The sequence below is a fragment of the Poecilia reticulata genome, linkage group LG2, assembly GCF_000633615.1.
Source record: "Poecilia reticulata strain Guanapo linkage group LG2, Guppy_female_1.0+MT, whole genome shotgun sequence".
Taxonomy (NCBI): domain Eukaryota; kingdom Metazoa; phylum Chordata; class Actinopteri; order Cyprinodontiformes; family Poeciliidae; genus Poecilia; species Poecilia reticulata.
The window spans coordinates 7,488,016-7,514,551 of record NC_024332.1 but is presented as its reverse complement, the minus strand read 5'-3'; the positions used below and the strand labels follow the sequence as shown (position 1 = coordinate 7,514,551).

General features: G+C 40.4%; 3 protein-coding genes across 9 annotated transcripts in view; all 3 read left to right on the top strand.

Moving 5' to 3' along the window:
• LOC103473821 (type I inositol 3,4-bisphosphate 4-phosphatase-like) overlaps positions 1-5,690 on the top strand; it is a 32,843-nt gene extending 27,153 nt beyond the window's left edge. For all 4 annotated transcript variants that reach the window (XM_008424440.2, XM_008424450.2, XM_008424421.2 and 1 more), the window contains one exon: positions 4,655-5,690. In XM_008424440.2, the coding sequence (XP_008422662.1) occupies positions 4,655-4,787 (133 nt within the window). In that variant the 3' untranslated portion in view covers positions 4,788-5,690. The remainder of the gene's footprint in view (positions 1-4,654) is intronic.
• Positions 5,691-6,926: 1,236 nt separating this feature from the next.
• Positions 6,927-23,872, top strand: als2b (alsin Rho guanine nucleotide exchange factor ALS2 b). 4 transcript variants are annotated; one of them, XM_008424484.2, is made up of 35 exons: positions 6,927-7,074; positions 7,452-7,521; positions 7,820-7,965; positions 8,868-9,805; positions 10,238-10,535; positions 11,520-11,694; positions 12,340-12,436; positions 12,520-12,597; positions 12,681-12,899; positions 13,409-13,580; positions 13,652-13,841; positions 13,920-13,985; positions 14,076-14,238; positions 14,827-14,958; positions 15,036-15,164; positions 15,272-15,295; positions 17,665-17,735; positions 18,109-18,175; positions 18,260-18,450; positions 18,529-18,594; positions 18,685-18,783; positions 19,040-19,204; positions 19,282-19,393; positions 19,476-19,553; positions 19,644-19,777; positions 19,863-20,027; positions 20,112-20,229; positions 20,771-20,928; positions 21,016-21,132; positions 21,232-21,408; positions 21,500-21,557; positions 21,640-21,701; positions 21,782-21,931; positions 22,408-22,504; positions 22,591-23,872. In XM_008424484.2, the coding sequence occupies exons 2-35, from the start codon at positions 7,502-7,504 to the stop codon at positions 22,627-22,629; spliced, it is 4,971 nt and encodes a 1,656-aa protein (XP_008422706.1). In that variant the 5' UTR covers positions 6,927-7,074; positions 7,452-7,501; the 3' UTR covers positions 22,630-23,872. The 4 variants fall into 4 exon arrangements, with proteins under 4 accessions (XP_008422706.1, XP_008422687.1, XP_008422715.1 ...); XM_008424465.2 differs by having other exon boundaries at positions 10,238-10,580; XM_008424493.2 differs by lacking the exon at positions 15,272-15,295.
• Positions 23,873-23,976: 104 nt separating this feature from the next.
• The window catches only part of mpp4b (MAGUK p55 scaffold protein 4b), a 13,090-nt gene continuing 10,530 nt past the window's right edge, over positions 23,977-26,536 (top strand). The window contains exon 1 of the mRNA XM_008424518.2: positions 23,977-24,585. The gene's annotated coding sequence lies outside the window, so the exon portion shown is untranslated. The remainder of the gene's footprint in view (positions 24,586-26,536) is intronic.

Genomic DNA, 26,536 nt, shown 5'->3' with positions numbered 1-26,536 from the left:
ACACACACAGCATCTTCCATTTATGCGTTCATAGTCTTCCAGGTGCGTCGGCACTCAGCTTCTGAGCTAATGTAGACGAACCTAAAGCTTTTTATGCAGCTATGCTTAAGCTTAGCGTATATTTATATTTTTGTCAGCCTTGGGTTTTTTTTCTTTCCAGCAGGTCTTCCTGGTTTTATAGAAAGTATGAGGCTTTTGGCTTTGACTCCATATTACTTTCATGACAAAGCAGCCGTGGCAGATTGTAGATCGTAGGATATTCAGGTGAAACGTGCTTGATTATGCAAAGTGATGCTGCTTATGGATGTGTACCGTTTACATCCATAAGCTTTAGAGGCAGTTATGAAAGTGAAAGAATCTATTTACTTTAATATGCAACAAGATTTTTGAATTATTGATGGATGTACTCCATCGATAGCCAAATGCTAGTCAGGTTTTTACTGTAGGGTCTGTTTTCAGAGGTTTGCTAGATGCATCTAGGCCTGTCACAAAAAGCAATAAATCAATTCAAATATGATTGATAACTTCCAGTTAGTCAACAATCATTAAAGAGATGTTGTCCTTGAATATTGTTGGAAAAGCGCTGCAGACATTTGACACCCGATACAAATGGGTTTGCACTACTTGCCCCTTTTGCCTGTTATCCCTGTCTACGCTGAACGATTAATATGTTTTGAATTTTGGTTACAAAGACTTCATAATCCATTTTAATTATTGGTTTTTTATTTTGGATTTTTTAAAATATTTTTCAATACCAGCGTTCAGAAATCAGAATTATGTTTGAGTAGGCATACTTGCATTTATATGCCATTATTATTATTATTATTATTATTATTAATATATTAGTTGAAAATGGTCTCAAAACAACAATTTTATAATTTATTGCAGTAATTTCTGGAACAATTTCTTATTGTGACAGGCCTAGATGCATAAAGTTTTGCATAAAGTCTCCTGTTTATTTATTTTCCTTCTTTTTTTCCAATGAAACATGTTTTCTGTAATACAATTGCTGTTTTGTTTTAGCAACCATTGCTGCTTCTCGAATGACAAAATAGTTTAAAAACAAAACTAAAATCTGAATTAATTATACAAAAAGGGTAGCAACTCAAACGTATTTAGAACAACAGTTCTGTATATGGAAGGCAGAAAATATCACGGAATAATTTAATAAGATAGCTTATCGAATTAATTGGTGTCTAGAAATATATGCTTTTTATAGAGAAATTATAAATAGTAATTATGATAAAAGATTTTATTGTTAAAATATATTGCATATGACTGTTATGGAAAAAATATACACTCATATCTGGACTCTGTCTTATTTTCGAGGCAACAAATAAATGCTCAAGACAGAATTGTACCATAATTTGATGTGTTTATTACTTTGGGGAACTGAAAGCATTCAGGCTGCTTCACTTGGAAGTATGCTATTTAAAAATCAATATTTTGGCCCGCAGCATCAGCTGCCTCCCCAGAGCATTCAGACTCGGTATCATTAAGATCGACCCAGTAAGGAAATAGATAAGACCGAATTAGCCTCCCTGGGGAGTTTATTGACTCTCATGTCCTGCTAGCATTCACATACACTGACCAGTGATCAATTTGTTAGCTTGTCAATGTATAACAAGCTTCTCTGTATTCTCAAATAGATTTAACAAATATTTTAATCATGATTCCACGGTTGATGTGGATCCATGCTATCTAGCACGCTACACAGAAAAACCTTCTGTCATTTTAGCATGTTAGCGAAGTTTTTCATTTGTTCAGATACAGTGTTGACTTATTTTTATTTCATTTACAAGAATTAAAATGATCCAGTGGCGTGTGTTCCTGATAAACCTATAACAAAATTTATCTAATTATAAATCCATCAGGATTTATAATGGATAAATGCTGATGGATTTATCCATCAGGATTTATAATTATATATCCTGGTAGCATATTCAGCTCCTAGCTAGCTGAATTATGCTGATCTTATTTTCTGTACGTTATGATTATGAATGAGTTTAGTTAGAGTTGATGTACTTTTTATTTGTATTGTTTTCATTAGAAAAGGTTTGGTAAAAAATCCTTCTTTGGTTTCTGCCTTTTTCAATATTTTTGTGCCGCTAGTAGCATATTAGCTTCACTATTTAGTTGTTTTTTTATTTGGATAGAAAGATAAAATAGATTAGGATTACCATTATTCATCCCTAGTCAAATTGCCATGTTATCAAGATATTTAAAATGGATTTTAAAAAAAAATTTAATCCCTAATTTCAAATCAAATTTAAAATCCAGTGTCTTAAAAAAAAAGGCTACATAGTCACTATTTTTCCGTGTAGCTAGCTATTAGCAAGTGGGCATAATATTTTTCTTAAGAATTTTTTTTAATTTAAAACAGTTCATGATCATTAAGTAATCAACTATTGAGTTAAGTTATGTTTTAAAGTACCAATTGGAAAATTAAATGCAAACTACACTTTTTTTGCAATTTTTAACTTGTTGATTTTACAAGATTGAGTTCTCCTTGATCTGCAGACCTACCACTGTTAGCATTTATTGAACAAAAACAATAACCTATTTTTAATATTTTAAATATATATAAAATGATAAATAAAGTGACAGCTGCTAGACAATGAAGTGGAAATTAGAGTTTGTTGGAGAAAAAATGTCAGTTTCAGAGATATATTAATTATTTACTATCCATCTTTAGAGATACATGATGATACAGTTCTTCTTAAAGGATTCAGTTACGTTACTGTTTCATGGAGCTTTTTGTTCTTGTTCTTGTAGATCTATAAGAGGATATATTTGAAATATGTTTTTGTAAGAATTATATTTAAGTGCTTGTTCTGTTTTAGTACATTGTTGTCTGTGATATTTATTATGAATCAGGAAATGAGTATATACATAAATCAGTATATCTATGATATACTGATCATAGTATATCATAGATATACTATGTAAGAGTAAGACAGTTATGCTTGTGCCATAACTGTCTTACTCTAGTCACTTTATTTCTTTGCTGTGTACGTCTGTTTTTACTGCCTATTGAAACTGAATATGCATTTTCTTGTGTGACTAAATTTCTTCACAGATTGCAGCTCTGTCCAAAACTCTAAGCCTTATTGTCAGATATTGTTTTTGGGGATGTTTGACTTGTGATGTAACATTATCATCGTGTTACAATCCTCACGTCTGACTGTAAACTGATACAATGAGTGAATTTCAGCATATTATTAACAGAAAAATATTCTGCATTACGGTTTCTAATAAGACTTTTACAGAGATTTGTGCAGAAAGTTATTGCGATAATAGTGATTTTGTTGCTTTTAAGGTGTCAGTTTTGTTAATTTATTCCAGTGGTAACTTTCATATTCCAGCTGCAACCAGACATGTATTACGGTAAAAAAAACAAAAAAAAAAACAGTATTTTCAGCTATGCCTCAAATTAATATCACTTTAATGTCTAAACTCTTGCTTTGTCCAGCACCCACAATGTGTACGCAAATCCAAGAAAACTCTCTGTCTATGTGCCCTTACAGTCATAATGCTGCTCAAATAAATGTTTTATGCCTCCACTTGGAAAATATATATATGTCAGTATTGTTACTGGTTTTTTTTTCTTTTTTTCTTCTTTCTTGTGTCGGTTTTACTTTTTTTTTTAAGTTGATGATATATATATATGTTTTTTTCTTGTAATATTTTTCATGTATTTTTTTTTTTCTTTTACATTATATGGCTAAATTTAAAAAGTCTCACCAGTGCAAATTTCATTTGATAAATTTCTTGGTAATTGATCATCTGGTTGGCCAGCCGCTTCTAAGCAGATAATTTAACATTTTTATTTAAAAGCACATTGTTTTTTATTTATAGATGTGGATGTAAATGTCAGATTTCCTAGCTAACTTGATTAGCTTACCTGAACTGAAGTTACAAGCAATAGAATTAAAAAAGTTAAAGAACATTTCAATTTAGGCCTTGCTAGCTAAATAGCAAGTTAGCTTTGCCATTAAAATCTCTGTAATTAAAGAAAAGCTAGTCTCAAATCGATAATCAAAACCTATAAATATTTAAGCTTGTTCAAAAATAAGAGATACACTAGAAGTTATGGACTAAAATTTTGCTATTATAATGTAAAATATGTATCTTCTAGCTAACTAGTTAGCTCGCTACAAGTCTGCTATGCAAATAAGTTACAAATTGATATTTACAAGTAGTAAACCTTTGTATCCTAATCTAGTTCATTTATTCAACCTAATAACAGACAAGTTAGTTGGATAACAAGTTAAAAGGGACATTTAAAATGCTTATAATTCAAACTGTACAGATTAGAGAAAAGTGTTAAATAAGGTAGCTTGTTTTCAGTAAGAAGCACTTTTATAAAACATCCAGCTTTCACTGTGTAGGAAAGTCCTACATGAAAAGACTGCCTGATAGATCAATTGATTTACATTTTTTAACAAGTTAGGTTGCCAAATAATATTATATATTACAATTTTATTGTTATACATAAAAAAGGTAATCTAACTTGTAGTCGCTTTGTAATTTAGCAAAACAACTTGATCGTCCATCAGGTAGCAAGTTAACAGTTGTCATGCCTACCCACGGTGTGTTTTGATTGTGTTTTAACTCTTTTCGTCTCCCCCTCCCGCTTCTTTTGTCTTCACAGCGAGGGCTGCAGACGAGAAAACACAGTGAAGAACGTTGGCGCGAGAAAATACGCCTTTAACTCGTTCCAACTCAGGGCCTTCCCCAAGCACTACCGGCCACCTGACGGCACCTACGGGAAGGTGGAAACCTGATTGAACCAACCTGGAGGTGCTTGTCAAGAGCATCACATGACCTCTTTGTTTTTTTTGAAGGATTAGACTGAGTAGAGTCATGATACATTTCAGACATTAATATCACCTGGTGAGATATTAAAATATTTTAGATATAATTATTTTTATTTTTCTGGAGGTAGAGTCTGTGATTCAACATACACTGTACGACCACACTGAAAACGCTGAGGCAAATCCTATGACAAAGACTGTTTTCTGGCACATATACAGTATTCCGCGTATGTTACGTTACTCATAAGTTGCTAAACAGTGTTTTTACCTCACTGCCTCAGTCTTTTCAATCACTGATAATCGATATATAAATACCAAGCTTTTAGTTTAAGCAGAAAAAAACTCAAAATACTTGGTAGGTTAGAAGAACGAATTGTGTAAAATCAAGCCTTTGTATATGAATAGCTTATATGAATAGAAGCACACCTAGTGCACTTATGTAGCATAAGTGCCTTCAAAATGTTGTCTGAAGTGCCCATGAGCAAGATATGGATTCTGTCATACCTTTTGTTTTGTTTGACAGAAAAGTCAGAAAAGTTGACGTCTTGTTCTTCAGTTAAAAAACAACATATATTTTACCATTTAACTATTAGAAAGACCAAATGAGGAGGTTTATATCAGAACAGTCTGATTTGACATATTTTATGACACAAGAGGGCGCCACTGTGCTTCTACCAACATATAATGTCTGAGTCAGCTGCCATCTGTGCAAATCCATGTACATTTTAGTCATCATGGAAAGTTAGTTGTCTTTTTTTTTTCTTTTTGTTTTTACTCTGACACAGACGTTTCTCTTTTCTGTGAAAACCGGCCATATTTGAAAGTGTTTATGTTGCAGTGTTGCTAAAATAAACTACTTTTTTGTTTGTTTTATTGGTGTTTAAGTGAATCTATTTTCCTGATTGTTCGCATTACTTACAAAATATAATAGATGTGGCATTCTGAGAAAATGTTGTGTAGTGATTTAAAGACCTCTGTGATCTGATACATTCTCCTGTCCAATCCAAAATGACTCAGTTTGGCAGACATCTTTTTATGTTCCTGTAATGTTTTCTGCTGCAGATAAAACTGAACTATTTCTGTACTCATTTTAATTTCATCTCCATTCTTCAAATGAGGCTGATGGGTCAAAGCTGCCTGGGAACAATGAGGAGGGATTAAAGGTTTGTCTCATTAAATGTATTAATATAGAAGCTATTTGCACACAACCTAATGCAAAAAACAAAAAAGAAAAAAAATGCAAACATAGCACCAACATTGTCTCATGAACACGGACACGTCTTCATTTAATCTCTTTAGAACTGCATCTTTAACTGCTTTATGCCTTTTCATTCTTGAATCTGCTCACCATCCAGCTGAGCTTCAGTTTAACAGAGCAGGAAAAACCTAAGAGATCTCACTCTGATGTTTAGAGAAAAATGGACCTCTCCATCCGCAAGACATTTGTGAAATGTGACAGTATTACTCTGAGATTAGACATCTCTAACAATATTATTGTAAACTTTTTTAGTTTCCATTTGCTCTATTCCTTTTCATTCTAATCTATTCCAAATTACATCCAATATCACCTCTTTTGAAATTACATTGTTGGCGTGACCTTCTGCATAAATATAATTAGTAGAAAAAGTTTCAAATTTAGGATGGAAGACAAAAACTACACAAGAATAAACCTAATACTTCCTTCAAAAACCCGTGTTGAATTCAGCCACGTCTCTTTTTGAGGAAATAGTTCCTGGACTTTTGTGACCTACGTATTATGTTATTAAATTGCAGCAAATAACCTCCCATCCACCCCCAAACACATGGCTAATAAAATGAAATGCGTTGTTTATTACCAAACACTCTCCATTTAATAATACATAAATTAGGATTTATAATGCTCCCCCTTCAAATATTATATAAAATGTATGCATCAGGTCCGTTTACAAATGGCTGCACTTTGGGCACTCTTGATTTATCAGCACTGTGATTCATTAGATGACAATTATGCATAAGTTGGATATTAAAGGATTTCTAAATGTCCCAAATTCTAGTTCCGGCGTAGGCGTAATGTCACTTTAAGAAAGCTGCTTCTCATTTTTTCTCAATTTCAATGCTGAGTAGCTCCTCTTGTTTTGTAGACCATCTTTGCAGCTAACCGCTAGTATCAACAGTAAAACAACAAGCAGCGGCTTTTCTCTGCCAACAGCTCCACTAACGGAGGATTTACCTTCTGGGCTAAAGTAACAACCAGAAGAGCAGTCAGCAGAACCGGCCGGTAAGAAAAAGAAGTTGTTTTTAAATTATTTTTTTTATCTTGTTTACCTTTAAGGTTTGGGTTTGTTTTTGTTGCTAGCTGCCAGGTTAGCTGATATCAGACAGCAAAGATTAGCAAACACCTGCCAGAGGCTGTATTATGATGTTTTTCACAATTATTACGCCCGCAGTTTGTGCTGCAAATAATGGAATAAATGTATTTTAATGAAATGGTACATTTTATCTCAGAAAAGATGTGAAGGGCGACAACGTGCTTTCGGTTTAACATCTAAACCAGTTGGCTCTGTTGTATGGTTTCTGTTTGGTTAAAATCAGATTGACAGCCTATAAATGGGCTTCATTAGGAAGCTGCCTGTTAATGCTTGGTTTGTTACGCAGGGCTGAGAGCAGCAGCCAGGTCCTGATGGAGCAGTAGAGCCCACTCACTGATGGAAGCCCAGGGGAAGAGGTAGGTCCACTTAAAGCCCACCACCTCCCCAGGATTGGGGCTGATATAATCCTGCTCAGCTGTTTCTGCAGGCAGCCTGGATGGATGTGATCACCATGTGACATCGCCTACGGACAGAGCTCACTTCTGCTTTAACCCACAAAACAAATCTTGTTGGAAAAGCTGCTACTGCAGCCACCTACACATCTCCAATTCCTCTTTTAATCACTCTTTCTTTTATTTAAAACTGATCGAAGTTTTCTTTTTCTTTTTTTTTTTTTTTTTTTTGCACTGACATCAATGTGCTTTTCCCCTCCAGCTCTGAAGATGACGACGGAGGGGAGCGGGGTCTCCTCCACTCCTGGAGGGGCTACTCCTACAGCGTGGTCCCAGAGAGGCTGCTCCTCCCGCGGCCAGTGCTGCAGGTCGCCCTCGGAGCGCAGCACGGGGTTCTGCTGGTGGAAGGTCAGACTGCGCTGCCGTGATTCAAAGGCATAGAAACGAAGCTAGGGTTGTCCCGTGGCGCAGTGGTTAGAGCGCCACGGGACTCTAACCGCAGATAGAGGTTACCGAGTCCGACTCGTAATTTCAATTGCTAATAATGTGTAGTAAAGGAACCACGTTAGGCTGTTATCTGCATGTATAATATGACAAGATAACTGTAAAGTCTTTCCCAATTAGGAGAGTACTTTGACACTTACTGCCATACCTCCTAAGTGGGTGATAAATTGATTTATCAAATCTTTGGTTTCTGCATATTTAAATTTTGGAAAACTTTTTTTGTTTCAACAAAGGTCTTCATAGTTTTGGTTTCCATAGTTCAGAGTGATGTCAGCATGCCCAAGGTCAATCATCTTGTTTGAAAAGCTGTTTTACAGCTTCTATTTACTTGGACTTTAAATTCAATTCAGCTCAGCGACAGAGTATTAGGGTCAGACTAAGATTTCTCTACTTTTTTTTTTAATGAAAAGAATTAAGTCATAAAAGTACAAGGGTGCAGTCATAATTTTAGGAGAATAATATAGATCAAATTTTAGGGATTTTTCCTGGTAAAATCCCAACTTTATTCTGCTAATATTGTGACTATATTCCCATAATTAAACAAAAATTAATGTCCTGGTTCTAATACTCCATCGTACAACTCACAAGGGATAATTGAAATAAAAATCACTTCTTGAAAATATTTTCTGCCATTTGTTTTTGTTTTTTGTTTGTTTTTGTTTTTTCAGAAAAGAAGGCGAGTAAAAAAAATTGATTGAAATCAGATTTTTATTTCCCAGTCCTACTCTGAATCTTAATTTAACTTTTTTTATGTGGAGCTGACTTCTTATTAAAAGAAAATTTTCCTCTGTTTTTTTAATTTACAGGAGGACAGGTGTATACTTTCGGGGAGTTGCCATGGAAGCAGACTCAGTCTTCCCAGCCTGCTAAGCCGACCCTGGAGAACGCTCTCAGCGGGCAGCGGGTGGTCGCGGTCGCAGCCGGGAGCTTCCACAGCGGGGCGGTAACGGAGGACGGTAGCGTCCACATGTGGGGGGACAACGCGGCGGGCCAGTGCGGCCTGTCAGGCCTCAACTGCGTACCCAACCCGACGCCCGTAGCCCTGCTGGAACCCAGCGGCGCTCAGTCGGTGCCCGTCCTGGAGCTAGCTTGCGGAGAGAAACACAGCCTGGCTCTGTCGGCGCAGAGGGAGGTGTGGGCGTGGGGCAGCGGGTGTCAGCTGGGCCTGAACGCGGCCGTCTTCCCCGTCTGGAAGCCTCAGAAGGTGGAGCAGCTGGCTGGCAGATGGGTGCTGCAGGTGGCCTGTGGCGCTTCGCACAGCCTAGCTCTGGTGCGCTGCGTGGGACCCGACGGTATCCAGCGCCCCCCTGTGGACAAATGCAACCAGTGTAACCAGCTTCTGTACACGATGACGGACAAGGAGGACCACGTCATAATCTCTGACGGCCATTACTGCCCCATGGGAGTGGAAGCCAGAGAAGACCCCCCTGCTATCCAAACCTTGAAAACATCCCCATCTGAACCCATCCTGCCCTCTCACAGCAGCTCCACTTCAACCCCAGCAGCTCCCACTCCTGACCCCACCCCTGACCCTGAGGACTCCCAGAAGGCAGGAACAACTACCGCAGCGCACCCGCCCTCTGACTCGGACCCCCCGCCATCCCCTAAAGCTGCTGCTTCCACCTCCTCCCCTAAGAGCTCCCCGTATCCTGGCGAGCAGGAAGTGAAGGAATACCTGAGGAAGCTGTCGGACGCATCGCAGACTGAAGCCAAGATGGCCAACGGCGGTCTGCACGCGCTGCAGGTGAGCATCCGGATCCATCACAGAACAGAAAAACTTATCTGGCAACTTTTAGTTAAGTACAATAAAAATATCTTGTATTTAATAATTCATAGCATTTCTTAATACATAAATGACCAAGTTGTTTCTCCAGCATTGGCACATTTAGCAGCAGCTACATTAGTTCAATTGACAGCGTTAGGCCCTCCCCCTGGGCTCTGATTGGTTGTTTTTGGTCAATAGCAGCTCAGGGAGGAGACACAAATGATCTGTCTTATAACAAACTGTAATGACATGGTGACAGTTCTAATAAATAAGTCAAGGATTTGTTTTTATTTTTTGTTTTTATAAAAGTTACATGCTGCAGCTCTAAGTTTTAAAAATTTCTGCTGAAATCTGCTTCTGCTCAGGGTTTTTTTTTGTGTGTGTGTGTTTGTTTTTTCCCCCCCCCACCAGACGCCATCTTTGGGCCGCGGCTCGTCGGCCCTCAACAGCCTGGTGGCGTCCTGCGCCACGGCGGTGGGCGAGCGCGTCGCCTCCACCTACGAGGCCCTCTCCCTGAAGAGGATGATGAACTTCTACTTGCCGTCGTCACGGCTAGAGGCGCTCGGCGGGGCGGCCGACGGCGGGGCGGAGCGCGTCCGCCGGGAAGAGTCTGTCCAGGCCAAGAAGAGCTCCAGCACAGGGGACATTCACGAGGAGGAGGCGGAGGGTCTGCGGCGCCGCCTCTCGCTGCCGGGGCTCCTCTCTCAGGGTAGATACGCCGTTCACCTCTTATCCTCCTCCTATGGCCCGCTGCGTAAGTACAGCAACCGCGTGTGCTGCTGGATGCATGCCTTTCACTCTGGAGCGTCTATAGCTGCGTTTCCATTAGCCATAAAATTGTGAAGGCACATTGAAATTGGATTAGGACAATAAATATGTATTAATGGAAACAACCAATTTTGGCAAAACATTTTCAATAAAAGGTTTTTACGCTAGGGGGCAGTATTGTTTTTTTTCTACTGGCGGAAAAGATGAAGAAGACAACAGGAAGTGACAGGAGGCAGATGGCGCTGTGAACAAGCGTATTCACGTGTGATTTTCATTGCGTATATTTAATTGCAAAACTGTTTTTCTTTTTTTTTTCTACATTAGCGGAATATAAACCAAATTTTGCTCACATTCGTAATGGAAACGCAGTTTATCTCATCTGCTTCTGTGTTGGCTGATTTTCCAGTTTTGTTTTGTCGTTTGTTTTGAGCCGTTCATGTTTTCAACATTCGCCACAGAGAGGCTAAAGGTCAACCTCTGAAATCTCCCGGTCAATAGACGACATGCGGCAGCCACTCATCTGGATACGGCCTGCAGCAGGTCGTGAACATTAACAAGAAGTGAAACATTTAGTTGAAGAATCGGTTTCCAAAGGGAAGTGGAGCTTGTCGCAGAGGTGGTTTCTGACTAAAATGCACCACATTTCTCATTATTTAAATTAGCAGGACATGCAGTAAGTAGGTCGCTATTTGTGCACGAAGCACATCCAGTTTTCTTCACCGACGGTTTGAGTCGGTTTTGTTTTGGTTGTCTCTTCGTTTCTATTAACCTTCACTGATCTGGACGTTTCGTCTGATTAAATGCAGCCATTGCTTCCGTCTGTGCGCAGGCATGAGTTCACTCCCGTCTTTGAGTCACTTTAACCTCCATCATCACAATGTCCCTGAATCTTCCAAAAATGAACCTTTTTTACGTGTCTGTGCAGTGTCGCCGAGGCTGCTGAGGAAGATGGGGCGCTCCAGGACCCGGGCCTTCGCCCTCACGCCCATGGGAGGGGGCGTCCCCGAGGACCAGGAGGTGTTTCCCACTCTGCAGACCGAAGTGTGGAGCTGGGGAAACGGCGAGCACGGGGAGCTGGGACACGGAGACAACCTGGACAGGTGGACAGACYAAATGAAGGGCTTCAGTTTTCCTCAAACTGACGTTTTAGGAACCAAAGTGCTATTTATCTCTGTCTCTATCTCAGCTGCTAAAAATCATCGATTTTTAGCAGCTGTTTCTTTTGCTGATGCTTAATGTTAAGTTTAACTTGCAGTGTTTGCGTTAGGAATGTGTGCAAAACCAATTAGAAAGTTTTAGATTAATCTCAGAAATGTTCTTCAAAAAAAAAAAGTAGAAAAAAAAAAACATAATAAATGTTTGATTTTTTTCAGAAATTTTCTGAGCTCCAAAAGTCAAAAATTGGTAAGAAAAAAAAATATTTTGAGATGAATCTCAGAAATTTTATTTAAGCAACTTTGATATTATTTCAGAGTTTCAAAAGTTGAAAATTCTTGACTTTTGAAACTCAGAAATTTCTACATTTCTTTTCTAGCAAATTTCTGAGATTCAAGTTTCTTAGCAGATATTATACTTCTCTATCTCCAATGGCCCCAACATGCGGTCATAGAAAAAGCAACTCGTCCTTGTACCAAAACACGTTTTTTTTTTTTTTTAATTGGTGTGTTTTCATTAAGTAATTCTCAATATTGTCTATCATGTAGTCGGTGGAAACGCTGCGATGTGTGTTTGGTGTGTGTTTGCAGGCTGCAGCCGCTCTGCATCAAGAGCCTGAACAAGAAGGAGGTGATCCGTGTTTCAGCCGGCGCTCATCACTCCATCGCTCTGACGGCTCAGTCTCAGGTCAGCACTTAACATTTACGGTATTTATCTTGAATTGCTAACAGTATATTTAAAAAAAAAATGTGTGTGTATCTCCTCTCTAGGTGTATTCGTGGGGCAGTAACCTCTCCGGTCAGCTGGGACACATGGACACGCCCAGCACCGTCCCCCGTCTTGCAAAAGTCTGTAAACTAACCGGCGCTGAAGTTCATCCCAGGAGTCGCGTTGGCGTTTTTATTTGTTTATTTTTCTTACTCCCTTCCAGCTGTCAGAGGGGATCCGGGTTTGGGACGCCAGCGCTGGGGAGAGACACACTCTGCTGCTGGCTGACGGAGACTGCATCCAGCCCATCATTTACTACAGCGGGCAGCAGGTGAAGGAGGCTGGTGGAGAGGAAGAGGAGGTGGAGGAAGAAGTGGAGGAGGAAGACGAGAGGCCGGGAGGCTACACCCAGCAGCCCGTCCTGCTCCCATTCTGCATGAATGTAAGATTACGTTGCCAACTCATTCGATGCTACATTCGTTCAGCGCAAATAAACCTTGACATTATGTATGAAATACATACATAGGTACATGTTTGTCATGAACCAGGTCTTCATTCATAATCTTAAAAAAGTTTTGAATTGGAGTTAGTGAAGCCCATATTATATTTATTTTCTTTTTTTAATTTTTTTTATTTCTGGCTATTATTTTCTGGAGTATTTCTGTGTATGAAGACGATATCCAATTATATAGTATTAAACTTTTTTGTCTTTAATTTTATGTCTTTTCAATAGTCTTTAAAAAACTAGTGGACATAATTTTATCAGTCCACTGGAGCTGACCAATCAGTCCAGAATGTGGTTTATAGTTGCAAACTGTGGGGTATTGTGATGTAAAACTAATCAGCTTTGCGCTAAAATTATGAGTTTTTTTTTTTTTTTTTTTTATCTTGATATTTATTTTATTCAGAATCTTTTTCCAAATTTTGTCCGTCTTGCGTGTTGTACTTCAGCTGGGCTTCGTGAGCGGTGTGGTCGCCGGCGGGCGCCGGTGCGTCGCGCTGTCCGACAGGAACGTCATGGGCTTCATCTCCAGTCTTCACGAGTTGGCGTCCGCGGAGAGGAAGTTCTACTGCAAGCTGTGCGACATCAAATCCCAAGTTCTGCGCCCCCTGCTGGAGCTCGGTGAGAACAAGTTAAATTGATATTGGTACCTTTGTGTGTAAAATGCCTCACTAATTTGGCTCCTTCTTCAGAGTCTCTGAGCTCGGCGTTGGGGCCGGTGGCCACCGAGCTCCTGCAGACGCTGGCGGGCAGATTCAGCCTGCTGAGCCACCTGACCGGGCAGCACGCCGCCAGCCTCACCACCAACCTGCGACGCGGCCGTGACGTCAGCAGCCTCCTCATGCTGGAGCACGCCAGCATCTTCCTAGACGTCTACAACGAGTTCGTATCCAGATACGCGACGTTCCTTTGATTCTGCGCTCCAGCTTTCTGTTTAATAACTCTTCTGTTGTTTTAAAGCTACTGTTCAACTGTAGGGAACTTCTTTGTGATGGGAGGTTTCCACGCTCTTACAAAACCGTCCTTGTGAGTTTACTATTAGCTTTAACCTGAAAACATGTGTTTCACAATATTAAATGCTAATTTATTTTGTTCTTTTTTTTTTTTTTTTTTAAGGGACATTTTTGGGAAAAGTCCCGAGCTGCTGCAGAGGTTGTCGGAGTGCAGCGAGGAAAACACCGCCACCTCCGACCTTTTGGTGGCGCTCATCTACCTCCCCACACAACACTTGCACGAATACGGCCGGCTGCTGCTTAAACTGGCCACCTGCTTCGAAGTGGTACGCAGAGTAGATGATTGAGAAACACCAATCCGATATCAATATCTGTATCGGTCGTGATATTGAAAACAATCCACATCGGGAATCGAGACAACGTGTCGGTTCCACAAGAGCAAATCTATTTATTCTAATTCTATGTTTTTTTTTATGAGTGATATTTATGTATTTTACATTATATTTAGAATTAATTGTACTTTCTGAACCATTTTAAAGGTTTGTTGCAGTTTATTTTCTACATGTTTGACCAATGTAGTCAACTTATTGTCAGTTTCAATTTTTGCATGTTTGTAGTGTGTGAAGCTATCAGATGTGCTATACTGGTGCAGAGTTATCAAATAAATTTGTAATTCAGTACATTTATGTCCATATTAAAAAACAAAAAAATAAAAATTTTAAGTCAATTGAGCGTTATTTCTCAGCATCGTATCGGACGATACTAAACCTCACATATCGGTATCAGAAGTGATTTTTAAATGTTGAAATAAAATCAGCTTAAATTGTTGATTTGCTGGCGGTAAAGTCGACTAATGACCGTCATTATTCCACCTAAAGTAGGCAGCAATGTATTTATGTCTCTTGTCGTTTCAGAGCTCCGGTGACTACCAGAAGCTGCAGCACAGCTGCTCCAAGTTCGAAGCTCTGACTCTGCAGCTGAAGAGGAAAAGGAAAGAGGCCGAGTACACCTTCCACTTCTGGAAGAGCTTCCCGGGGAAAATGACGGTACTCCTTCGGTTTCGGGCGTCCTCGGCATCTTGTGGCGCTTCAGCAGGATGAATGTGAGCTCTGTTTGTGGCCAGGACTCCCTGAGGAAGCCTCATCGCCGACTCATCTACGAGAGCAGCAACAAATCTCTCACGGTGCAGAACGCCGGCCGCTTTTCCGTCAACTGGTTCATCCTCTTCAACGACTCGCTGGTGCACGCGCAGGTCAGACCCTCATTCGTGCTCTCGCCGCATCACATCTTTGGCTGTTCTGCTTTTTCTCTCTTCGGTGTGTTTCAAGAGTCTGTGTGTGCTTGCCTCTGTGCTGTCAGGGCGTGGCGCCTTGTAAAAACCTTGTAAGTATTAAGCCAGGAGACGATTTCATCTCCCCCTGCCCAGCCCCTCTTCCTCCTCTTTGTTTTTCTTCTTTCTTGTCTGTCTTTGTTTTAGATGTTTAGGGCTTTGTGTCATCGGCTTTATTTTATTTATTTTTATTAATATCAGAGAATTCAATTTAAAATTTGTGAAATTAACTGAAGTCAATACATCTATTTATCCGTTTCTAGATAAATTCAATCTCACTAGTTTTTGTATGTTTAAAGCCTCCAAAAAGCCAGTTAATTCGAGGGAGTAATAATTAATAATAAACAGAAACTGCAGTTGGCCTTTAAGGGGTTATAACAGTGAACTTTTACAATATATTGCACGTAAATATTCAAACGTTTATGTCACGAGTTTGCCAAGCCGTTGACACCAAATTTAGAGGCAGGTTTTCCAGAATGATCAGGTTGTATTAATTTTTTTGTGCAGTCTAGTTTATTTCTTTGGCACATGTTGATAGATATATAGGAAACTTCACCTGTACAATGTATGTTTTGGGTTGAAATATACATATATAAAAAAGTTTTAAAACTTTAAGGGAACCAGTTATGCAATATTCACATTTTGTACTTTTTTCTACGTCCATCTGGGTCTGTAAAAACAGCCCAAGTGCTCGTACAAAACCACCCAGATGTTTTGAAATATTTTTTTAGCTCTGTTGCCCTTTGTTTCACAGTAGATTGACAAGAAAGCAGGTTATGATAAAGGGCAAAGGTCAACGGGCCGGGACTCAAACCCGTCACTGTCTCTCTACTTGGGTCCTGAGTTCCACTCAGCCACTTTTTGACAATAACTTCATGTTTTTTTGGTGTCTGGAAAATGAGCCATTTGAAAAAACCTCCTGAATGTAACATCACAAACCAGCAGGCTCTGGCCCTCACCTATTAACTCCACCAAAACCCAACCTGTTACCTAGCAACCCAAGCAGAGCTCCAGCATGTTTGTGCCGAACAACGACTGCTGGAAAACACAAGTGTTTGGGGCTTGCCCTCCAGAAAACACTTGCTGCATTCTTGTTGGTTGCGCAGGATGTTCCGCTTCTGCTTTTCAAAGACGTATGGTTGTGTAATTGCGCATCGTTTTTCAGCCATTTTCACGTGTGAACATAAATGTTGAATTTGGGGGGCGTGGCCAGCAGCAGCTTATTTGGATTTAAAACGATAAGATGCCCGAAAAGGGCTCAAMAAATCTGAAATGAACATGTTTTGTATAGACCGTAGATTTATCTTGACCTGTTCAAGGAAACATGAAAGGCCACTTTTAAGAAAAATTAAGTAAAACTTGCATGTTTTACCATCTTACCTCTATTTATGGTTTCCAACCACAAATATTAAATCTGGGTGCGTTACTGTCTGGATCCTTTAAGTGATGCTCAGCCCTCTCCTGACCTCCACCCTATGCCTGCTCTCCACCTCCAGGACGCTGCATGAGAAGATAAACTCTCCACAACCAAGGCTCTAACATTTTACCCATTTCTTTCATTTGCTTGTTTATTTCTTCACCCACATTACGATCAGTGGTAATTGACCTACATCCAAGAAAAGGTGATGGAAGTTTTTATTTCCTGGGAAAGCCTTGGTTCACGCTGTTGGTTTGGAATATGAAAACTAAAACCACCAACAGTTTTTGTTACCTTCTCAACAGCAGGTTCCTGTTTCATTCGTTTCTCCCATTTCCTTTATGTTCATATCGAGTCGTTTAGTGAGTCCTGTGATTGTCCCGATGGTGTGAGACCTGTTTGGACTGCAACCGTCATCGGTTTTAAATGTAAAATGCGTGACTGGAAGCCAGGCCTTTATTTCTGCAACATCTTTGCAGGACTTCCTGCTGTGTGAATATGAGAAGCAGTGCGTCGGTAGACATTAGAACCTGCATGTAAAAATCATGTGTTTTGCATGATTGTTTTAAATCTGTTATTTAAATGTGAGATTTTTTTTTTCATTAAATACAAGCAAAGCCTGAAGCATAAGGCCCAAAAATGCGAATATTTTTGTTCATTATTGAGACATTTTTAGAAAATTATTTATTTTTATCCATGGAGAAACTTTAATATTTTCCCATTGATAACGAATCATTTTTTGTTGAATACATTTTTTTATCAAAAGTTGAAAACTAGAATATTTTAGAATAAACAGTCCTACATTAAATTCCTTCTTTAAAGCTTTTTAAGAAATGTATATGGCTGTAGGAATGGAAATTGTTGCAAATCTGGATTCTTTTAGACTTTAATGTTGGAAACGGAGACTTTTGTCTCAAATGTATTTTTTGAAAGCACATTTTATAAACTGAGATTTTCTCCTTTTATCTTCGCTCTTCCGCTCCTCCTTCCTCCACCTACGTTCAGTTCTCCACCCATCACATCTTCGCTTTGGCCACTCTGTGGGTGGAGCCGACACCAGAGGACGAGTCCGGACTGTAAGTTGTTTAAAAGTAAAGGTGACACAATTTCCAAAACTCTAAAATATTATTGACATAAATTACTTTAAAATACAAATGTCCTCTTTTTGAACCCACGGTTTTACAGATTAAGATTGTAGCAGTTAGCTTTTACAAACGGTGCGAGACTGCCAAAGTCATCCGAAGTTTCGCTCGGTATCCATCACTGAGGAATCATATTTGGATATTTACAGAAAATATAAAACTCGCACGTCATTTGTAATGTTTTGGAATCCATTTTGGATAATTATTTTGACTAACAAATACTTTGAAATGAAATACTTTTGTCCTGGAAGACGTGCGGACAGAGTCAGGCTGGTCGCGGCTGATTTCAGAATCGGTTTCTGTGCAGACATGGTTTGAAGGTGATCACGCCTGAGGAGACGCTAACTCTTCTGGCCTCGTCTTCCGCCGAGAAGGTAGACCTACAAACGGACACGGCTCTCCTAATAAACACTGCTTTTCCTTTTACTGGATTTTTTAAATTTTTTTATTTTTTTTAGACCAAGTGGCTCCGTGCCATCAACCAGGCCGTGGATCAGGCTCTGAGCGGGGCGGGGCAGGACGCTGGCGGCTCGGCGTCAAAGTCGGACCCTCCGATCTCCAGGACCGCTTCGTACACGTTCTATAAAGATGGACGCCTGAAGGATGCGACTTACGAGGGTCGCTGGCTGGCTGGCAAGCCTCATGGCAGGTTGGTCACGGTTTGACACCAAGAAAGCGTTTTAGCCAAAGTAGGATTTCTGTAATTTTATATTTTTTATAATTTCAGAGGTATCCTAAAGTGGCCTGATAGGAGGATTTACACCGGCTCATTCAAAAGCGGGTTGGAGGATGGGTGAGTAATGAGAATAACCTCGAAATGTATCAGAATCACCGAGCAGAAAGATTTATTTTTTCAAACATTGTTTGTGTGTCTCTTGTGCAGCTTTGGGGAGTTCGCTTGCCCCAATAAGGCGCTAAGTAAAGATGATCTTTATCAAGGTTACTGGAAAGAAGGGAAGATGCATGGCCTTGGGACATACCGGTAAATCTATTATAAAGATAACAAGTTAGCTTTTGTTGGTTTTTTTTGTTTTTTTTACCTGAGCACTATGCATTACATTTTAAGGTTTTTCCAACTTGTGTAAATCTGCATTTCTCTGTCTTGGATCTTTACTGATTTCCTCGGTCTTGCCAATCAGAGTTGCCAAACAAACCATGTTATGCTGCTAAAAAGAGAAACTCCGGGTTGCATTTGTCACGATGTTGTGAGAGCCTAAGCCTCCTCTGTCTGGCCGAAGGTACGCAAGCGGCGAAGTTTACGACGGCTCCTTCCAGGACGGCATGCGGCACGGTCACGGGATGCTGCGCAGCGGAAAGCACAACACCTCATCCCCCAGCGTCTTCATCGGACAGTGGCTACAAGACAAGAAAACGGGCTACGGAGTCTTTGACGACATCACAAAGTAACGCACTGAACTTCCCGAGATCGTTTCATTTTGACAAAGAATTGTCTACTCAGATGTTCCTCTTATCTTTGAAGAGGGGAGAAGTACATGGGAATGTGGCAGGACCACCAGCGGCAGGGCACAGGGGTCGTCGTCACCCAGTTTGGTCTGTACTATGAAGGTGCCTTCAAAGACAACAAGATGATGGTGAGAATTTCTAGCAAACAGGCTATAAAATCTAACGGCTGTGAGAGTGGGATTAAATCTGGGGCGGTTTTCTATACTTCAGGGTACAGGAGTCCTTCTGTCTGAGGACGACACAACCTACGAGGGGGAGTTCTCCGATGATTGGACCCTCAGTGGAAAGGTGGACTGAATGTGAACTGATCTAAGCCACCCACTGGGGATCAGATGAGCCCTATTTAGAGATTAAACGCTCCTTCTCTTTCTGACCTAGGGTGTACTTACTATGCCGAATTTTGACTACCTTGAGGGCTCCTTTAGTGGTGAGTGGGGGTCTGGCCTCAAAGTGACGGGCTCCTACTTCAAGCCAAATCTGTTTGACGCTGAAAAGGACAAGAATCGGGCCGTGTAAGTTCTTGTCTTTATCTTTGTAAACCCTTTAAATGAAATGCCTTGCTGTGGTTTAGACCAATCTATCCATCCGACCAACCAGGAAGCTGGGTCGGCTGAGCGTGAGGGCAGAGGAAAAGTGGCGGGCAGTGTTCGAGGAGTGCTGGAGTCAGCTAGGCTGCGAGACACCAGGTCAAGGGGAGCACTTTAAGGCCTGGGAGAATATCGCTGTGGCCCTGACCTCCAGGAGGCAGCAGATACAAGACAGGTACCCAAAAAAATGAGAGTTGATCCCTTTTTAATACTTAGTTACCAAACAGGAGAAGTTCCATTCCTGGTATTTGTTTCTCAGTCCAGAAATATTGTCTCGGAGTCACAGTAAAACTCTAGAGGGCCTGGAGGTCATCCCCCAACATGAAGGGCCTATCACAATCGAGAGATATCACAGTGTCCGACTGTACCTACTCAAGGTGAGTTCATCGGACATTTATCTTTGCATTTAGGTATACATATTTGAATGAGCATTTTTTTTTTACAACAATAAAATTGCTTGATGTAATCGTAACCATGAAAGGGAGTATTGAAGAGCTGCTATCCATTGTGGTGTCCCTCAAGGACGTGTCATCAGTCTCCTTTTTCTTTTTCTTAATTTGCATGGGTTATTTGGGTTATATTATATTTCATGCCTCTGTCATTCATATAGTTCAGTTGTTTATGATTCCTGTCTTATTTCTTTCCTAAACTGTGTCTAAAGGAACGGTTTTGACATTTTTAAAAGTAAGATTCTTAAGAACTTATTTTCTGACTGAAGAAATATAAACATGTCCAGCCACATTTTACTGGTAAGAATGTGTAAAAAAAAAACACAACTTTTTTTCTGGTCTGTGTCTCAAACATGTTGGCCTGTAGATCCTGGTTAGTTTTGGTATGATTGCATCCCTATCGGAATTTAGCTTCAGGTTGTCAAACAAGCAAACACCTGAAAATCAGTATCCTCTTCTGCTGTTTTAGGCTTGTGACACCCCCCTCCATCCTCTGGGGCGGCTGGTGGAAACCCTTGTGGCCGTCTACAGGATGACCTACGTTGGCGTGGGCGCGAACCGTCGCCTGCTGCTTCAGGCGGTCAACGAGATCAAGTCTTACCTCTGCCGCATCTTCCAGATTGTCAGGTACAAGCAGGAACGTCTTCAAGCAAAAATGACGCTGCTGTTCTGTGCGCTTCATCTTCCGGCTTATTTGTGTTAAATTCTCTGCAGATTTCTCTTCCCTGACCTGCCAGAAGAGGGTGGTCTAATACCCGAACCAACTGAAAACCTTCCAGATGAAAACCAGGAGACGTCCGCTGACACCCGGACGGAGTCGCCCAAACCGGGGTACGAACTGAGCTGCTGCTCTCACTGCTGGAACAGATCAGGATGAACTTCTTCTTCTTCTTGTGTTTTTTTTTTTGTTGTTGTTGTTTTTGTTTACAGCCGCGTGGTGAGTAGCTCGGCTCTGCTGCTGCCTGTCCTGCTGCCTCGTCTCTATCCACCGCTCTTCACTCTCTACGCTCTGGAGAAGGAGAAGGAGGACGACATGTACTGGGAATGTGTCCTGCGCCTCAACAAGCAACCTGACCTCGCCCTGCTTGCCTTCCTGGGTGTCCAACAGTAAAAACACACGCTCTGTCTGAATACTTATAACCGCATGGAAGAGAAATCTGGCCTGGTAACTTTATTAGCTCTTCTTTTCCTGTTGCAGAAAGTTTTGGCCTGTTTCAAACCCAAACTCTTTGCCTGCTCCAGGAGAGAAGCAGCCGGTATCATTTATTTAACTTATGAAATAAATTGAATTCTCTACATTTTAGATACAGAGCCTCCTTTAACGATGATGTTCTGTAGGTTATCTCAAGCACTAAAGACGCCTGCTTTGCCTCGGCAGTCGAAACGCTACAGCAGATCAGGTAGAAGTCGGCTCTATAGTTATGGTAAATCTAACATGAACACAGATCAGTCAGGCTTCTCGTTTCCTGTGTGTTTGCAGCACAACGTTCACCCCGTCAGACAAGCTGCAGGTGATCCAGCTCACCTTCGAGGAGATCACGCAGGAAGTGCAGTCTCTGCTGAAGCAGGACTTCCTGTGGTCCATGGATGAACTGTTCCCCGTGTTCCTGTATGTGGTGCTGCGGGCCCGGTAAGGCGCTGACTGGCTCTAATGGCTCAGAGGAAGCAGAGCGGTTGTTTCAGAAAACAGAGCAGATTGAGATCATGATGAGAGATCAACCATCCATCCGTCCATCTATTCCATCCAACCATTTCTCCATCTAATCAACCAGTTTATCCATCCATCCATCCATCATCATCTGACCAACCAATTTATCCATTCATTCGTCCATCCATTCATCCATCCACTTATATAGCCATCTATTCCATCCAACCATTTCTCCATCTAATCAACCAATTTATCCATCCAACCAACCAACCAGTTTATCCATCTATCATCCAACTAACCAACCATTTATCCGTCCATTTATCCATTTACTCGAGATTGTTTCCTTAAACAATCTCTAGGCAGCTGATTTAGTCCATTGATGGTCTGCAGTTTGTTTTGTTAGCTACCACTTTGTCTGTTATCCTTTGAATAAAACCCATCTTGTGTTTTCCCATTAGAATCCGAAATCTCGGCTCAGAGGTCAGCCTGATTGAAGACCTGATGGATCCGTGCGTTCAGCACGGCGAGCACGGAATCATGTTTACCACCCTGAAGGTAACACACAACCGTACACTCTCAGCTTTGCTGGGGTCTTAGCATCCATATTCGGGTCACGCACTCATGTCTCTTCACCCCCGCAGGCCTGCTACTACCAGATCCAACATGAGAAGGTCACATAGAACGACGGCAGCGCCTGTACTTCCTCATACATCCCCGCAGCAGACGATCAGAATCTGTGTGACTTGCTCAGGAAGCAAGTCCTTCAGCTGCTGTCACGTAGACGAGGATCACCTCGTCCGTTCTGACTTTTCGCCTCTGAGCAGGTGTAAACGATGAGCTGCTTCCTTCCATTTTGATCCAGGTGGAGGGTGGAAACATTAAATCACCAACTGTTGAAGGAAAGAGGGAGTTTGGAGTTGTGCTGCAAGGAGACAGAGCCTATATTTCTTACAAAAAAAAAAGAAGAAAAAAAAAATACAGATGTGGAAGTATTTTCATGTGTCATGGTTTACAAGTGGTGTCGACATCAGCTCAAAACTGTAGCGAACCTCTGGTGGAAACAGCAGGTTTGTACAGAAACAGATGTCAGAGATGAAGGGGAGATTAATTAATGCTAAAACCAATTTGATAAATGAGAAATTAGGGAGAAAAAGAAATATATATATATAAATCTGAACTGCTTTGACTGTGACTTGATCAAACTAAAAAAAAAAAGACTTTTTTTTTAATGGAAGACTTTTGGACCTCGGACAGAAGTGATTTTGTGAAGTTATGAAGGTTTAACTTGTGTATTTTATTTTTTCCTTCTAGACAATCTGAGCCTAAATGCCACACATACCTGCAAAGTACCGGACTTTAAACCCCTAGCGCTGTAAAAATCAAAACGCCTCATAAACCTTGTCATCTGAATTATCCTTGGGTATAAATTATGAATTTAGGAGGTTTGTAATTCCTAAAGTAAAAAAAAGAAATCTACATAAATCATCATTCAGAGATGGGATTTCTGCTCCATCTGTTAATATCGACTTTTCTCATTCTTACTCATGCATCGTGTCAACTTGTTCCAGTGTGGAAAACCCACTTAAGAGAGGATTCTTTTAATAAAATACAATATATCACGATTTATCGCATGAAGAGATGAAATTGCGGGGTTTTGTAAAAAGGAAAAAAAAAGAAAACGTTCATTTATTTGTCATTCCCAACGGTTGCCTGTGTCTGAAACGATTTACTCAAGCTGAAGTTGCGCATGAAAACTGACTGCCAAACTGACTGTACCTCATGCTTTTGTTTGTAAAAACAAAGAACAAAAAAAAGTAACTAGAGTCTGTGTTTTGTTTTTGTTTTTTTCCCCTGCTGACGTTTTTACATGCTGTCAAATATGCTGAACTTTTAAACAAAATAAAAAAATTGCAGTGAATACGATTGACTCAAGATAAATGACTGCGTGAATTTGAAAAAAAAAGAAATCTCCACACTAAAATCTTCAGGGTTTTTTTTTTCCAACAATTAAATTATATAAGCTAAAATAACCTGAAATAATAAAAAAAAGGAGCTTCATAAAAAAAACCTATCCTAACTAGCCTGTTCCTGTGTAAGTTACCGTATAGATACTGACAAGTTGGACTTAATGAGCACAAAAAAAGGTTAAGCTACATTTTAGGCAAAATTTGTTTTTACTTCGAGAACTTAAGCAGGGACCAAATTGGCTCCAACTGCTGAAGTGTATTAGCAGATTTTTCTTTTCGGTAATTACTCCTCTGATGTCGTATCCAGTCTTGCTCTTTATCCYTTAAGGACGACACATTTGCTTCCTTTTCCCACAGTTTCTCCTGGCTACCCACTAACAGCTGAAATGGTTAAGAAGATTTGGCAGCTCAGCAGCAACTAGCCAGCCGGTGAGGGAGGAACCGGCCCCCCGGGGGCCAGAGGCAGACAGCTCACTTGCTCAGGATTAAGTGGGATCGAGAGAGATTACAGCCCTCTCTCTCTCTCTCTCTCTCTCTCGTTCCCCACTGTTGCTCGATGAAAGCGCAAGACTCCTCTCTCGGGAATATATTTTCTCAACGAACTGACTTATAGCTTCCTCTTTGATTGGAGGACGGGGTGGAAGAGGACTCGGATACCTCAGGTGTAAGGTAAGACGGGATGTTGGTTAGTTGAAGGAAGAGTCGGATGAAGGCCGCAGTGCAGTACTAGTTAGCCCTTTACTAGCTCCACCTACTTCACAACACTTTACTGACAGATCCTCATCCTATGTGAGCTACAGTGTTCAGGACAGTCAGACCTGTTGAAGCAGTAACATCTTCCTAAAGTTGATTCTTCCTTGGAGTTGTGGCTGCCTATTGTGCAAATCTGGTTTGCTTTCTCGTGATTTCTGATGAACTCTGGTATTTTGTTCATCAGTCAGAGATTATCATCCGTTTCCACATCACTGATGTAATAAAGCGTGCCATTAACATTTGACCTTATTCATACTGGCAGAGCTGGGACTGCTTGTTCCTGCTTCATCCCACTGCTGGCCCACACCATGGATTGGTCCCCTTTTTAAAGTAGACAAACTTACAGGTTTTTTGAAATATTCTAAATCTGCCACCTTGTAAAATTAACTTAATTCTGTATTGTACTGTCAGCCTAAAATGCACTTTATATGGTAGTGATGCTATCAGGGCCACCAGTGGAGGGGACTGTGGTGCCATTTTGAAGCCACATTAATAAACTGTGGTATTAAGGAGTAATATCTTATACGAGTCGTCCACGTTGACTTTTTTTTTTGTTTGTTTGCTTAGATTTTAAAATACTATTTCCAAACTGGTGACTGCTTAGGGTTCGTTATAAGTTATAATGTTCATCTCTAGCAAATTATGCCAAGTTTGATATTTGTTGCAAACCTCTGTTTGGTTTTTAATTGATTTTCAAGCTGCAATCATGTGGAGTCCCTCAAGGCTCTGCCTTTGGGCCACTTTGTCAAGTATGACAACGTCTCTGCCCCGATGACACTCAACTTTATATGTCTGTGTCTCCACATGACCAAAGTCCCTTGCATTCACTGAGTACATGTTTTCTTTATATAATAAGTTACAGGGTCTATATGGCCTTCAGATTTATGCCATAATTATTCTGGACCCCAAAATTTCCCCATTAAGGTTGTGTTTTATTCTGGATTCCCAGGCAGATTCAGTGAGCTTTAGCTTAGCTGCAACACAATATAGAATCAAGAATTATGATCTGTATTTCTCAGTTATAGGTAGTTAGGCTTGTATCTGGGCTAACAGTTTTTGAAAAAAAGCCTTAAAAAAGTGTTCAAAAGACATGTCTAAATAATGATTGACCAAAATCATATTACCGTATTTTCCGCACTATAAGGCGCACCTTCAATGAATGGCCTATTTTAAAACTTTTTTCATATATAAGGCGCATAAAATAGACACTACAGTTTGGGTTGCCGTACTCTAGTATTACACATCCACATTTGTAAAGAAGTGTTCCCTGAGTACTTTATATAGTAGGCTTCCCCAGTCATTGTTTCACTCACGGTGTTGGTGTTGTGATATTGTGCCCAACTGCTTTCTGGGTAACACAGACCAACCGACACGCTGCCGCCGCAGTCACTGTCTCTACAACACATTATAAACTGTAAATGGGACAATTTTCACAGTGCACTGTAATGCGATGTCATGTCCCATATCCATTTCTTTAAAGGAATAGCTTAACACACATTATGTCTAAACATTTTATGATTTAAAAAAAAAAGATGCTGACCATATACAGTGGGGAGAACAAGTATTTGATACACTGTTGATTTTTCAGGTTTTCCCACTTGCAAAGCTTGTAGATGACTGTAATTTTTATCATGGGTACTCTTCAACTGTGAGTGATGGAATCTAAAACAAAAATCCAGAAAAATACAATGTATGATTTTTAAATAATTTCCATTTTATTGTGTGAAGTAAGTATTTGATCATCTATCAACCAGTAAGAATTTTGGCTCTCACAGACATGTTAGTTCTTCTTTAAGAAGCCCTCCTGTTCTCCACTCATTACCTGTATTAACTGCACCTGTTTGAACTCGTTACCTGTATAAAAGAC

Excerpts from the sequence above, each read along its gene's own strand:
- als2b (XM_008424465.2), top strand. The coding sequence starts at position 7,502 with ATGGAAGCCCAGGGGAAGAG. Across the intron at positions 7,522-7,819 it reads ATGGAAGCCCAGGGGAAGAG|CTCTGAAGATGACGACGGAG; the intron begins GTAGGTCCACTT and ends TTTCCCCTCCAG. Across the intron at positions 15,165-15,271 it reads ACTCGCTGGTGCACGCGCAG|GGCGTGGCGCCTTGTAAAAA; the intron begins GTCAGACCCTCA and ends CTGTGCTGTCAG.